The sequence below is a fragment of the Arachis duranensis genome, chromosome 7 (assembly GCF_000817695.3).
Source record: "Arachis duranensis cultivar V14167 chromosome 7, aradu.V14167.gnm2.J7QH, whole genome shotgun sequence".
NCBI lineage: Eukaryota > Viridiplantae > Streptophyta > Magnoliopsida > Fabales > Fabaceae > Arachis > Arachis duranensis.
The window spans coordinates 23,529,973-23,542,420 of NC_029778.3; the positions used below are offsets into that span (position 1 = coordinate 23,529,973).

The 12,448-nt window shown below is 34.4% G+C and overlaps 2 protein-coding genes across 4 annotated transcripts; both read right to left on the bottom strand.

Annotated features, from left to right (window-relative positions):
- Positions 1 to 571: 571 nt before the first annotated feature.
- Positions 572 to 6,763, bottom strand: LOC107458314 (jacalin-related lectin 3). The gene is made up of 7 exons (XM_052251970.1): positions 6,550 to 6,763; positions 3,786 to 3,998; positions 2,490 to 3,041; positions 2,174 to 2,401; positions 1,752 to 2,078; positions 1,399 to 1,620; positions 572 to 1,002 (listed from the first exon to the last, which is right to left on the bottom strand). Exons 1-7 carry the CDS (start codon positions 6,562 to 6,564, stop codon positions 709 to 711), a joined length of 1,851 nt encoding a protein of 616 aa, XP_052107930.1. The 5' UTR covers positions 6,565 to 6,763; the 3' UTR covers positions 572 to 708.
- Positions 6,566 to 11,708, bottom strand: LOC107458313 (pentatricopeptide repeat-containing protein At1g19720). Of its 3 annotated transcripts, XM_052251969.1 has the most exons (3): positions 8,115 to 11,708; positions 7,898 to 8,025; positions 6,566 to 6,686 (listed from the first exon to the last, which is right to left on the bottom strand). In XM_052251969.1, the coding sequence occupies exon 1, from the start codon at positions 11,530 to 11,532 to the stop codon at positions 8,839 to 8,841; it is 2,694 nt and encodes an 897-aa protein (XP_052107929.1). In that variant the 5' UTR covers positions 11,533 to 11,708; the 3' UTR covers positions 6,566 to 6,686; positions 7,898 to 8,025; positions 8,115 to 8,838. The 3 variants fall into 3 exon arrangements, with proteins under 3 accessions (XP_052107929.1, XP_052107928.1, XP_015932004.1); XM_052251968.1 differs by lacking the exon at positions 6,566 to 6,686 and having other exon boundaries at positions 7,801 to 8,022; XM_016076518.3 differs by lacking the exon at positions 6,566 to 6,686 and having other exon boundaries at positions 7,801 to 8,025.
- Between the last annotated feature and the right edge of the window lie 740 nt (positions 11,709 to 12,448).

The following is a 12,448-nucleotide window of genomic DNA, read 5'->3' on the forward strand; positions in this document are numbered from 1 at the left end:
ATATTGACCAAGGTAGGAAATGAGGGAGTGAATTTGTTTGAACTTGATTTGTTAGCATTTAGCAAATTAATCGACAAAAGTTTATTTTTTTATTTTTTTATTTTTTTGGTTTACTCAAACGGTATCTCCTAACCTGACAGGTTAAAAACTAATCCGTCGCAAATCTGAACTCCATTTAAGGGTCTATCACTGGCTAATAGATTGCTGCATGCACAAGACGGGGTTTAAACTCCCAACACTTGCTTAATTGGACAAGTGAGTTGACTACTCGACCAATCCAAGTTGGTTATCGACAAAAGTTTATAATCTCGTAGGGTGATCTTTTATTCTTTTGGACCGTATAAAGAGGTAGTTAATATTTATGAATAGGATTCATAATATTTAAAAGGATCACGTTGCACTAACTTATGACCTTTAGTGAATTGAGCTTGAATTTTAAAATTAAGTCAAATTGTTAATAATCCAAACTCAATTTTTGTGAGCATAACTTAAATTTGGTCAAATTTAACTTAGCTCACTTCCGTCTCTAATACCCATTATATATTTTTATAAAATACTAAATTATTAGACATACACAGAACTCAAATAATCATGTTAAAATCTGATCACATGATTATTCTTCAAGTGTTATTATTACTAAAAAAATTGAAACCCCTTAAACACTTCTCCAAATACGAAATTAGTGCATCATTTCTCAAGAACACATGATCAAAATAGCTTAAAGAGTGAGGACCTTGAAGCTTTTTGATGTCCAAGCCAGTGTTGCATATGGACCCCAATGGCATCCAAGTAAAAGCTGCTCCTCCCATGAAGACCAACCACCTTGCCCTCTGTAGTGGTTGAGGTGAAGAATTTCCCTACTTCTTCACCATATGGACCATATTGCCCTCTGCTGGTAGTGAAAGTCAGTGATTTGATAATTATATGCTTCTCATCCTTAGTGATTGATCCATAGTAGCCAGATATACAACTAAGGACTTCATGTGGATACTCCAGTTTTATCTACAACCACAATTAGAATAGAAGAATGATCAAGTTCATTTTGTACTGAAAGCATATTTCAGGATCAACTCCTAAATTTTACACCATGTGCACTTTAGCCCCCTAAACTTTAGAAATGTGCAAGCCGACTCTTAAGGGTGCGTTTGGTTTAAGTTTTCATTTTCTGTTTTCACTTTTAGTGTTTTTAGTTTTTATAATTTTGTGAACAAAGGTATTTGTAAACATTTAGAGAAGTTCAGGGATTGATTTGTACATGGTGTAAAGTTAAGGAGGGTAAAGTGCAACTAACCCATAATCTAATATCAAATCTAATCTTCACAATTAAGAGGAGTGTTCTAAGGAAAGGAAAGGAAGTAGTGAAACATGCATGAAGAAAGTGGAAGCTACAAAACATACCCTGTGCATGGTGTCTCCTCCATTGCCACCATGCTTTACAGACCATACAGATTGCTTATTTCTGTCATATTCAATTTGAATAGAGCAAATGCCTTCTTTGTCTTTTGTCAGATAAATCTGCTTGATGGCCGAAAAGACGCCATCGTCCCAAGGTCGACCTCCATCTCCACCCCAGGGGCCTGGTCCACATGGAGCTGGTTCTTTGATTACGCCACAAGAAACCTTGGAAAGAAGGGGAAAATTGAATGGGGTAAGCAATAAAAATAGATAACAAAATTCTTAAATGCATTGAATATCTTCAAAAAGGTTATTTATAAAAAAAGTTATTGTGTAAATGAATGAGGGATATATACCTCTTCTGCTGCTCCTGGTTTAGCTAGCATCAATTTGGTAGCTGTGATCTCTCTGGGAGGTGTTGCCGCTGGCATGATAACTTTCCCTTCGGCTACATGAACACCAATAGCATCTAGGAATAGACCTTTTCTCCCATGAATGCCAAGCACTTTACCTTCTTTCTCCTTTGTGGTGAAATAAGTTCCTTGTTCATCCCCAAATGGACCATACTTCCTCTTACTTGTGTGGAAAGTAAGCGATTTTATAACAATAGGTCCCATGTACATCATAGGTCCATAGTAACCAGATATATGTGTCAGCGCTTCATAAGGGAAATCAAATACTATCTGCAAAATGATGTACAAGAATCACTTAACAAATCAAATCTGGTTTCCCTATATTACTAAATAAAGCTTGATTTGCATGTAAACTTGACATTCACCTTATCTGTTTTGAATCCTCCTGTCCCACCTTGTTTGTATCCCCAAATGGACTCTCCTTCATAATCATACAAAACTCTAATCCATACAATTCCAACGTTACGCGACAAGTTGATTTGCCTGATTCCAGTATAGCATCCGTCATCGAAAAGAATTCCACCAGTGCCACCACATGCCTTGTATTTGACCACGCCTGCGACCTTTGGAGGCAACTTCTCCAATTGTGCTGTCTGAAACAAAGACATATTCTAACTTCTAAGGTTTAGTTGTGTGCAGAAGCCAAAACACCAAAGAGATTATTGATTCATGCTCTCATACCTTTTCTTTGTGTTCTATATTGTTGTACTCTTTGATGTGCGAAATTTTCCCAGGAACATTATTAGTTTGAGACTCAGGCTCTTGTACCTTTACTTTGTGTTCTGTATTTTTGGATTCTTTGATGTGAGAAATCTTCCTTGGGACATTGTTCGACTGAAGCATACCGAAATTGTCCTTCTGCCTTACAGCAAGAACAATATCATAGGTTTCACCCACACTTCCTTGTATCACAGAAAAACCACCAAAATTATTAGTACTAGCAATCTGGTTCTGTGGCTGAACAAGAAGTTTGGAAGGCTTTGGTTGCTTCAAGGGCTTCATATATACTCCAATGGCATCTAGGTACCAATCACACTTGCCATGGAACCCAACAATCTTGGTCCCACTCGCTGACACTGAAAAGTGTGTCCCTTGTTCAACACCAAATGGTCCATAAGTTTTCTTGTTACTCACGAAACTTAGTGACCGAACAAAGTTTGGCCCCCATTGGTTTAAGCTACCATAATATCCATGAACTGAAGTTAAGAACTCATCAGGGTAATCAAGCTTCACCTGTGACAAGTTTGTAGATAGTAGTATGCTTAAGTTTAACCATACAACCATAATTTCCTTTGCCCAATGTGGCAAATTATAGGTGCTTGTGTTTCTGAATTGGCTTGAAGAGATAAATCCAGACAAAAAGGAACACGATTTTCCTACTTGATTTTTGTTTTGAAATTTGATTTTTGTCCGAAGTTAATCTGTTCAGTGTTTTTCGGAAAAGAAATTATATTTTCAATTTAAGAAAATTATAATTTTGATGCACCGAAGCAATTTTATGCATACATCCAATTATGTAACACAACAACAACAAAATAATTACCTTTTATATTAATCGCGTGAATGATCATTTAAAAAAACAAATATGATTCAACAATAGTGTAACAATGGGTCAATGTAAAAGAGTTTTACACGTGCATCCAATCACGTAAAGTTACGTCAGCAAAATCAACTAACTACTTTTTACATCGAACTCGTGAATGGGTCATCTAAAAGAATGGATGTAATTGGATAAAAACCGTATAAAGGTTAGTGTAAAATAGTTTTATACGTGTATCCAAGTAGTGCCACGTCAGCAAAAGTAACTACTTTTAACATTGACTGCATGAATGGTCGTTCGAAAAGAACGGATGTGATTAAAAGACGTATAAAACGTTTTGCAGCATCAAATTTAAACTTTTCTTTTATGGTAAAAAACAAGTTGAAATTAACACACTATATCACAAGATTAACTAGCTAAGGATATGAAACCTTTACCCTATCAGTTTTGTGGCCGCCACTTCCACCGTGCTTCTGTGACCAGATAGAGGACCCTTTTTTGTCATATTCAATCTGAATGGAGTCAATTCCTGTCCCATGAGCTATCACCAGTTGCCTTACACCAGAGTACACCCCATCATCCCAATGTGATCCTCCGCTTCCTCCCCATGGCCCATGTGATGCAGGTTTCTTCACCGAATCATCAAAACTCTGCACCCAAAAACATCATGTAATTCCAAGTTGTTAACAAGAGGTGGCAAAGACAAAGTTGTTGAATAAAATCTTTGAGATAACATATGCTTCAAGCATGTACTACCATCTTCTTCTACTTGTGTTAGAAGAAACTAATATAACAAAGTATGGAGCTTGGAAACACCACAATGGAAGTGATATTGTTTATTTGGGTAGCAACGGGAAGGAACAAGATCAATTTATGGCCGCAGGAAGTGTCTGATTGTGGGACAGGACTATGTTTAGAAAATTAATATAGATGAGGATCTATGTGGAAGAAGCTATTCTGGTTCCACCATGGAGGGAAGGGGTTGAAAGGCAGGGAATCAGGTCCCCCCCAATAGAAATCACACTCTTTGAAATCAATCAGAGAAAGTTGCAAATGAACTTTTTTTTTTATTTTTTCTGGGGAAACATTTTCTTTCCACAATATTATTCCCCAAACTAAGAATCATATGATTGAGAGAAAAGGAAAAGATTTACCACTGAAAAAGCGTGATAATTGCATATTCTACCACATCTGTGAATGGAATGGTACAGCTTTCTCTGTTTCTGTTATGTATGATAATTGCATATTCAACCCCACTTTATGTTAGTTGTGAAACTTTTTTCAGCCATAATATGCTGCTTATTATTAATAGAAGAATCTGGTACCTTCATTCATGATTAATATTGACCAAACTGATGGAAACCTGTTAAAGTTCAAGAACTTGAGTGATTACAACATCACTATTCACTTCTTTTATTACAGATACCCCCTTTCCTATATCACATAATCAATCATCAATACTTCATTTTGGTGCCCTTTAGTCCCAATCACTTTCTAATACCTAAAAGATTACGACTTAAAACCTCCCAACCTTTTACGGATAATTATATATTGGCTAGCTTATGCTTCACGGCTAAAGGGTTTTAGTGACCATTATAACATTCACCGATAAAACTCCTTTTAGTGGCTGCAAAAAAAAAAATTATAACTTTTAGAGACTATTACTCTCAGTGATTTGTATGGTCACTAAAATTAATTTTAAAATTGTCATATTATTTGCTTATAGTTGTCATTTTGTTGCCCCTAAAACTTTAAAACTTTTCTTAGTTCTACTCACTGCTACATGAGAGATAACAATCTATATTTTTATAAATTTTAAAATTATTTTTGCCAACAATTATTATCACTTGTACATAATATACATATATTTAAATTAATTCTAACAAAAATAAAATATTTAATTAAATTAACAATGTCAATAACAAGTTTACAATATTTATCAAAAAAAAAATCCTATTAATCCCACTGCTTGGGTATGCTTCTATCATAGCAACACCAAAAACAACATCATTTACTGTTTTTGACAGTACCCTATTTTGAACAAACTTATCTGTGATCTCTAAAGAATAAAAAATCAGACAAGATCATGGAGTGTTCTATATATTTCTAATGTTCATGATATCTGCAACATGGGTTGAACATATCGAGCAGAAGCTGCAATAAAATAAAATAATTCATTCCTCTCTTCTCTTTCTCTCTCCCTCTGCTCTCTCCTCTTTTGCCATTAGTGTAGAGAGCAGTGGCGGATCATAGGCGGCAGGGCGGCGGTGCGGCTTCCCTTCCTCCCCTCTTCTCTTTATCCCTCTCATGGCCTTTCTTTCTTTTTTTATTTATTTATTTTATTTTATAATTTTTTAATAAGGGGTAATTTGGTCATAAAAAAATAAAATTAGTAAAAAGGACAATTTTAAAATAAACTGAAATTTTTGGGACCATTTTATAGCGAAAAAAATGTCGAGAACGAAATAAATTTTCAGCCTCTATGCTAGAGACCAAAATCGTACTTAACCCTTTTGTTTATTTATTAAATAAAAAACATCTTTTTTTTAAGGAAAAAATATTTTAAAAAAAGATGTAAATTACAGTTTCTAATAAAAGATTTTTTTTATTTTTCTAGTGCTTTTACTTTTACTACTAGAAATTTGTCAAACACGCTTAAAAAATATCTTTTTTTTTAATTGAAAAAAGATCTTTTTTTATTAAAATAATAACGTCCAAACAAGCACAATGTATACCAGTAGATGAGGAAGAGAGAAAAAATTGACAGTAAGTAATAATAGAATCATAATTAGTAAAAAAGTATATTCTAAAATAATATTAAAAATAAAATATTTAAAAAAGTACTAATATAAAAAATGATTCAAATTTATATTTTTAATAATTTTTTATTTAAAAATAATTTTAAATAATGTAATTTAAATAATATTTATTTTATTATATTCTAATATTTTTTTTGGTGTTTTCAAAATATTTACTATAATAAGATGAAATGATTATACTATGTATATATTAAAATTAATCACCAAAATCAGTCACTAATATAAAATATATGTTGAGAGTGAAAAAACCAACTAAAATTGCTGTTAGACCATAATCTAAGAAAAGTTAAGAAATCATCTAGATAGCAATTAGCTATTATTCAAGTATAGAGATAAATTTTAATCTAAGAACATGAAGAGTTTTATATAAATTCTAACATACCAATGAGACTTCCATCTGAATTTTCTTCAATGAAGGAGTATCATCAGTACAAGCAACCCTTTCATCATACAAGTTAACGGCATCTTTAACTGTCCAACTCCTCTTCTATTTCCAAGCCCTATGCCATCCATCTAGAGCTAAAAAAATGCATACCCGAAACTGAAAGTTTATAATTTAGAAATTATAATGCTTTATTTTTAACTTTATCCTAAGATAGTAGTAGCATCACTTTAAATTAGCAATTGCAATCCCAACATAAAGCAAAATTTTCCTTTTGCTGTCTAATTTCTTTTTACTGTTGCTTGGAATCTGCTGAAAAAAAAAAGAAAAAGAAAAATCAAATTTTGAGTTGAAATCAAATGGAGAAAGAATAGATGGTACAAGATGGAGGGATTTCATTGATTGGCTACTTAGGACATATTGCTACCTATCCATTTATGATTATTTAATTTCTATGTAGATTTTTCATTAAAGTTACACAGAGTCTTAAAATTTTTTTCTTTGTACCACCTAGATTTTACTTTCATTAGTTTGTCTGGGTTTATAATAGTAAGTGTCCCTTCTCTTAAAAACTGAAAACTTGTGCCAAACATGGATTTTGTCATGTAAAATAACTTTCTGATATTTGCTATTTCAGATATCTTGAAGAATGTTATTGATTCGTCCGTCCAACAAGAGAGTAATTTATTTTATGCTAAGTTCTTTATGTTATGGCCTATAGAGTATCAAACAAAAGAAAGAGAAGAATCAAATCATGTGTCAAATAGAGTATGCAAAATGCAGAACAAATTTATCAAACGTAGGAGTTCACTTAAAGTCTTGAAACTTACGTAAATATGAATCCTAAAACTCAACTTATAAGCAGAATTTCGGACCTAAACTATAAACTTAATTTGAGAACTTTGGAATAGCATATTTTATTTTGCAAAAATATTTTTCCTAGGTTGATCATGAGGAACTTGTATTATTAAAAGATTAATGAATAAAAGTGAATCCAAGAAAAATGAAAATAGAAGTTGGAAGATTCTTGTGAAACCAGGACATAAGCCTGGTCTTCCATAACATTCAGAATAAAGCACAAGAAAATTGACAACCTACGTATGTGCTATGTAAGAAATTAACATCTTATAACAGTTTCCATATCCTCTATAACTATTCCAATTTGCTGTCTCAGCACATTCTTTTATCACAAACTCCTATCACAGTTAAGCTAGTAAAAAAAAAAAATACAAAGTACAGGCATTTGTTATCATTGTTTTGTGTACTAATAATTAATGCCTCATAGTTCATAGTATACATATCGTGGGGAAGGAACAATATGATATTAATGACGAGCACAAGAACTAACCTGTGAGATCTCAGGAGAGTCAGGACCATAAAGTTAGCATCTGTAAGGAGGATATTCCCGTCAGCATAGAGATCAAATATAACATAGTTTGCACTCTTCCTCGATCCAAATTGGAAGAGAATAATCTGCTGCAGTTTAAAGAAAACAAAAATCAAATTATAAAATATATAATAAATTTCTATAAAATAATAGGGGAACAAAAAGGTAGGGGTAATACCCTATCGTATCGTAGCCAAGCTTCCTAACATCTCCAAGCCTCCAAGTCCAAATGTGCTTCCTCAATTTGAGAATAAAACCAGAAGGGGTGTTGCTCTTGTCACTATAATTATCATAGTATCAAACAACCATTTAAAAAGAACAACTCAACTCAAGTGGCCCTTTATGATTGAATGTAGAAAACATAACTTGTGTCTGCTGATGATTACTCTTGTGTAGAGCATCATTGTGTAAACCAAACGTTGGCTCTGATTAATTAATCATCTGCCTTGATCAGTTAAGGATTAGATTGATTCAAAGTAGACATATTAGGCTATCCATGGGTTTAAGGCTAAGCTTCAAAAGTTTTACGTAGTGGATATCATCAAACTAATGGATATCTTCAAAGTAGAAAGGTTTTACAATCTGTCTATCAAACTAATGGATATCTATAAACCATATGCCGTGTCTGTACAATCTATCTATCAAACATTCAAATCTTCCATCCAGAAAGTGTCATAATATATTAATCTGCCTGTACAATAACCAAATGGAGTTGGATACAGTTTAATATGTAAACAATGTAAAAAGCGAAGCCAAAAACTTGTGTGTTAAAGGTTTATTTTCATAAAGTAGATTTGTTCAGAAACCAACATACAAGAACATCTATACATATGATAGAATTTCATAAATTTTTATGTAATCTATTCACATAAAAAATAGATTCTCTCTCACATCTTTTCCCTCTACCAATAATCCTGACAAGAACAGTAGCCACCTTTAAAATGGTGTAAGCAATTTGAATCACTTAAGTATATTTCACATCCATATGCCAACGATAAATTCTTGGCAGTGTCATGGCATTCTCTACACATCCTCAAATTTTTTACTATTCGTAAAACTTGAGGTCCTTCATGATGAGAGTCTAGTAAAGCAAATGCAAATGCAAGTTTTTCACTATGTACAATGCTACCATGTTCCTCATCTTCTTCCTCAATGGAAGGCAAATTGCCAGAAATGGAAGCGTTGACATTTACCGCTACCCGTTTTAGCCAAGAGCGTAGCTTGTCCAAGTATGTCTTAGACTGATAACCAACTACAAAAGTATGAACCATGTTTTTCCTTTCAATCCAGCACTGCCCAAGCGGTATCTTTACAGCCTTTTCTTTCTCCAACCTTGTAAGTTTTGGGGCTTCCCAAGACTTCCCACATAGGTAATATGCCTGAGAAAGTAAAAGCTGAGTTAAATTATTTCCAGGTTCCAACTCAAGCATGCGTTCTCCGGCAAGGATAGCCAATCCAAAATTTCGGTGACACCTGCTGGCAGCAAACAAGGCAGCCCATATGGTGGAAGTAGGCTCAATGGGCATGTTTTCGATAAACTCCAGTGCTTCAGCAAGTTTACCTGAACGACCAAGCAAATAGACCATTGCATAATAATGCTCCAGACTCGGCCTAATCTGATATGCTTCACTGATGCTGGAGAAAGTATGCTTCCCCTCATCTAACATTCCAACATCACTATAAGCTAAGATAATACTTGCAAAAGTACCTCTACTCGGTTCAAGTCCTTCCCTCCTCATCTGACCATAAAGATCAAGAGCAAACTCTGACTGGCCATGTAAAACATAACCTGCAATCAGAGTATTCCAACTGATTATATCTTTTGATGACAATCCATCAAATATTTTTCTTGCATACATCATGTTTCCTGACTTAGCATAAGTGTCAATGAATATATTTGATACATATGCTTCAGATATGAAATTTCTACGCACTGCACAACAGTGGATTTCTTTCACTTTGTTTGCTGCCACTAAATTTGCACAAGCAGGAAGAATACTTAGCATTGAAACTGTGTTCGGAGAAGTGTGGTAAGACTGCATCTGCCGAAATATCTGCAAACCCTTGTCCAGTAGTCCTTTTTGCAGGTATCCAGAAATTATCGCATTCCATGATGCTGCATTTCGTTTAACTTTCCCATCTTTCTCAATCCTTTGTAAAAGATCCAAGGCCCGATCCTCATCATCATTTTGCATATATCCTGTGATCATTATATTCCATGTAACAACATTAGGAGGTGAATCAGATTCCTGCATTTTCATAAACAAATCATGGGCTTTGCCACAGAAACCAGCTTGGCAATATCCTCCAATAATTGAATTCCAAGAATAAACATCTCTCTTTAACATCATATCGAAAACTCGCTGAGCAGCTTCCAGATTACCACACTTGGAATACATGTCAATCAGTGAATTACCAACTACCAGATCATCACCCAAACCCAACTTCATAGCAAGAGAATGGATTTCTGATCCTGCATATAGTGATTTTACAGATGCACATGCCGAAACAGCACTGGCAATTGTAATACCATTGGGCTCCACACCTGATAAAAGCATCTCCCTCAATATATCAAAAGCTTGATGTATAAAACCCTTTTGAGTAAACCCAGAAATCATGGAAGTCCAAGTATACACATCAGGAGAAATCCCAAAAGTTTCCATCCTCCTCATTAAATCCCTTGCAATATCACAATGTCCTAACTGAATATAACTGGCAATCATTATGTTCCAAGTTAGCAAACAAGGTTCAACCCCTTCTTCCTGCATTGCATTAAAATATTTCCTAGCTTGCTCAATCTCACCATTCTGGCAACACCCTGTTATGATTGCATTCCAGGTCACGCTGTTCCTCTTGTCCAAACTCTCGAAGAACTTCTTTGCATAACTCATCTCCCCACACTTTGCATACACGGCAAGAATTGAATTGCTCACTCGCAGAGCGCACTGCATCCCATGCCGGATCACAATCGAATGTATCAGCCTCACAGTCTCGAAATCCCTACACTTCCCACATGCCTGTAGAATCTTTGGTATCAGAAACTCATCCGGCAAGAACCCATCTTGCAGCATGTCATAGAACAGCCCCACAACTTCCTCCCAATCACACTCTCTCAAGCACGCACCAATCATAGCAGACCAAGTGAACAAGTTCCTCTCACGCATTTCATCGAACACCTTACGTGCCTCCTCCAAAAACCCACATTTCGCATACATGCTCACCAGCTTGGTCTCCACAAAAGGGTCCAAATTTGTCACAATTCCTATCCTAGCATGCAATTCCCTACCCACCCATATGCAATCCCTGTCAATGCAGGACTGTAGAAGGTTAACGTACGTGATCGGTCTCACCTTGGAACCTTGCCGAGCCAGTGAGTCAAGAATTGCTACAGCATCAGTTAAGGGACCATTGATGCATAGCTGGTTCAATTGGGCTTCAATTGATTTTGGGTGTGAGTCTTTTGTGACAGAAACAAGGTTGGAACTTGCATGGAACCTTGTTTTTCTGTGGAACTCGAACTGGGTGGAACTGTAATGATACGAAGGGAGTGAAAGTCCACTTGGTCTATTGGGTATGATAATAAGATTCCTCTCCATTGATCCTCACTTCTTTGTTTTTCCTTTTTTTTTTGGGAATTCTGTTATGTAGTTGGGTTTTGCATAAGTGTGGGGAAGATGAGGAATGTGTGTATTGGTGGTGTTTCCGGTGATAAGGTGCTCGACATGGAAATCTACATGTCTTGTCACTCACTCACTCATTGTGTTACTTGTTGAGTATGAGATATTTCCATTGAAAATTTAGTTATGGAATAGTATAAGTATACAAATGAAAATACTAAATAATATCAACAATAGATATATTAGATGTTTATTTTATGGAAAAATATATAGAACCAAAAAGTTATCAGTCAAAAACTAAACAAAACCACATTAATTTATATTAATAATTAATTAATTTTAAAATTTTAAAATTTAAAAAATTTAAAATTGATTAGGTAAACATAATTAAAACTTATAAAAACCTTCTTATTCTTTCTCACATTAACTTACCCACCTCCAACAATCACATATAGACCTCTCTCTCTCACCGTCAGGCCCTCTCTGTCTTCTCACCGCGATCCACTCTTTTTCTATCACCGACATCTGGCTCGTCGAATTTGCCACGGTCGACAAGAACCGTTTCCCTTTTATGAACCAAATGTGTTACCAAAGCTGCCGTACACCCTGCCACATGGTGCAACCAGATATCAGAGGCAATAATGCAATCCCCTAATACAAAAAAATATAAAAAATATTTATTTAATATGAAAAAAATATCCTAATACTTAACAAAAGAAATATCCAGTTATATTTTAACAAAAATAATTAAATATCTATAAAATTTAAAAAAAATTATAAAATTTTAAAAAAAATAAAGATATACAAAAAAATTTGAAAAATATATAAAAGAACATCTATTTAGTATGAAAAAAAACATTCTGATACTTAGTAGAAGAAACATCCATATATATTA

Excerpts from the sequence above, each read along its gene's own strand:
- LOC107458313 (XM_052251969.1), bottom strand. The coding sequence starts at position 11,532 with ATGGAGAGGAATCTTATTATCATACCCAATAGACCAAGTGGACTTTCA.
- LOC107458314 (XM_052251970.1), bottom strand. Across the intron at positions 1,621-1,751 it reads AACCAGGAGCAGCAGAAGAG|GTTTCTTGTGGCGTAATCAA; the intron begins GTATATATCCCT and ends CTTCTTTCCAAG. Across the intron at positions 1,003-1,398 it reads GAGGAGACACCATGCACAGG|ATAAAACTGGAGTATCCACA; the intron begins GTATGTTTTGTA and ends TTGTGGTTGTAG.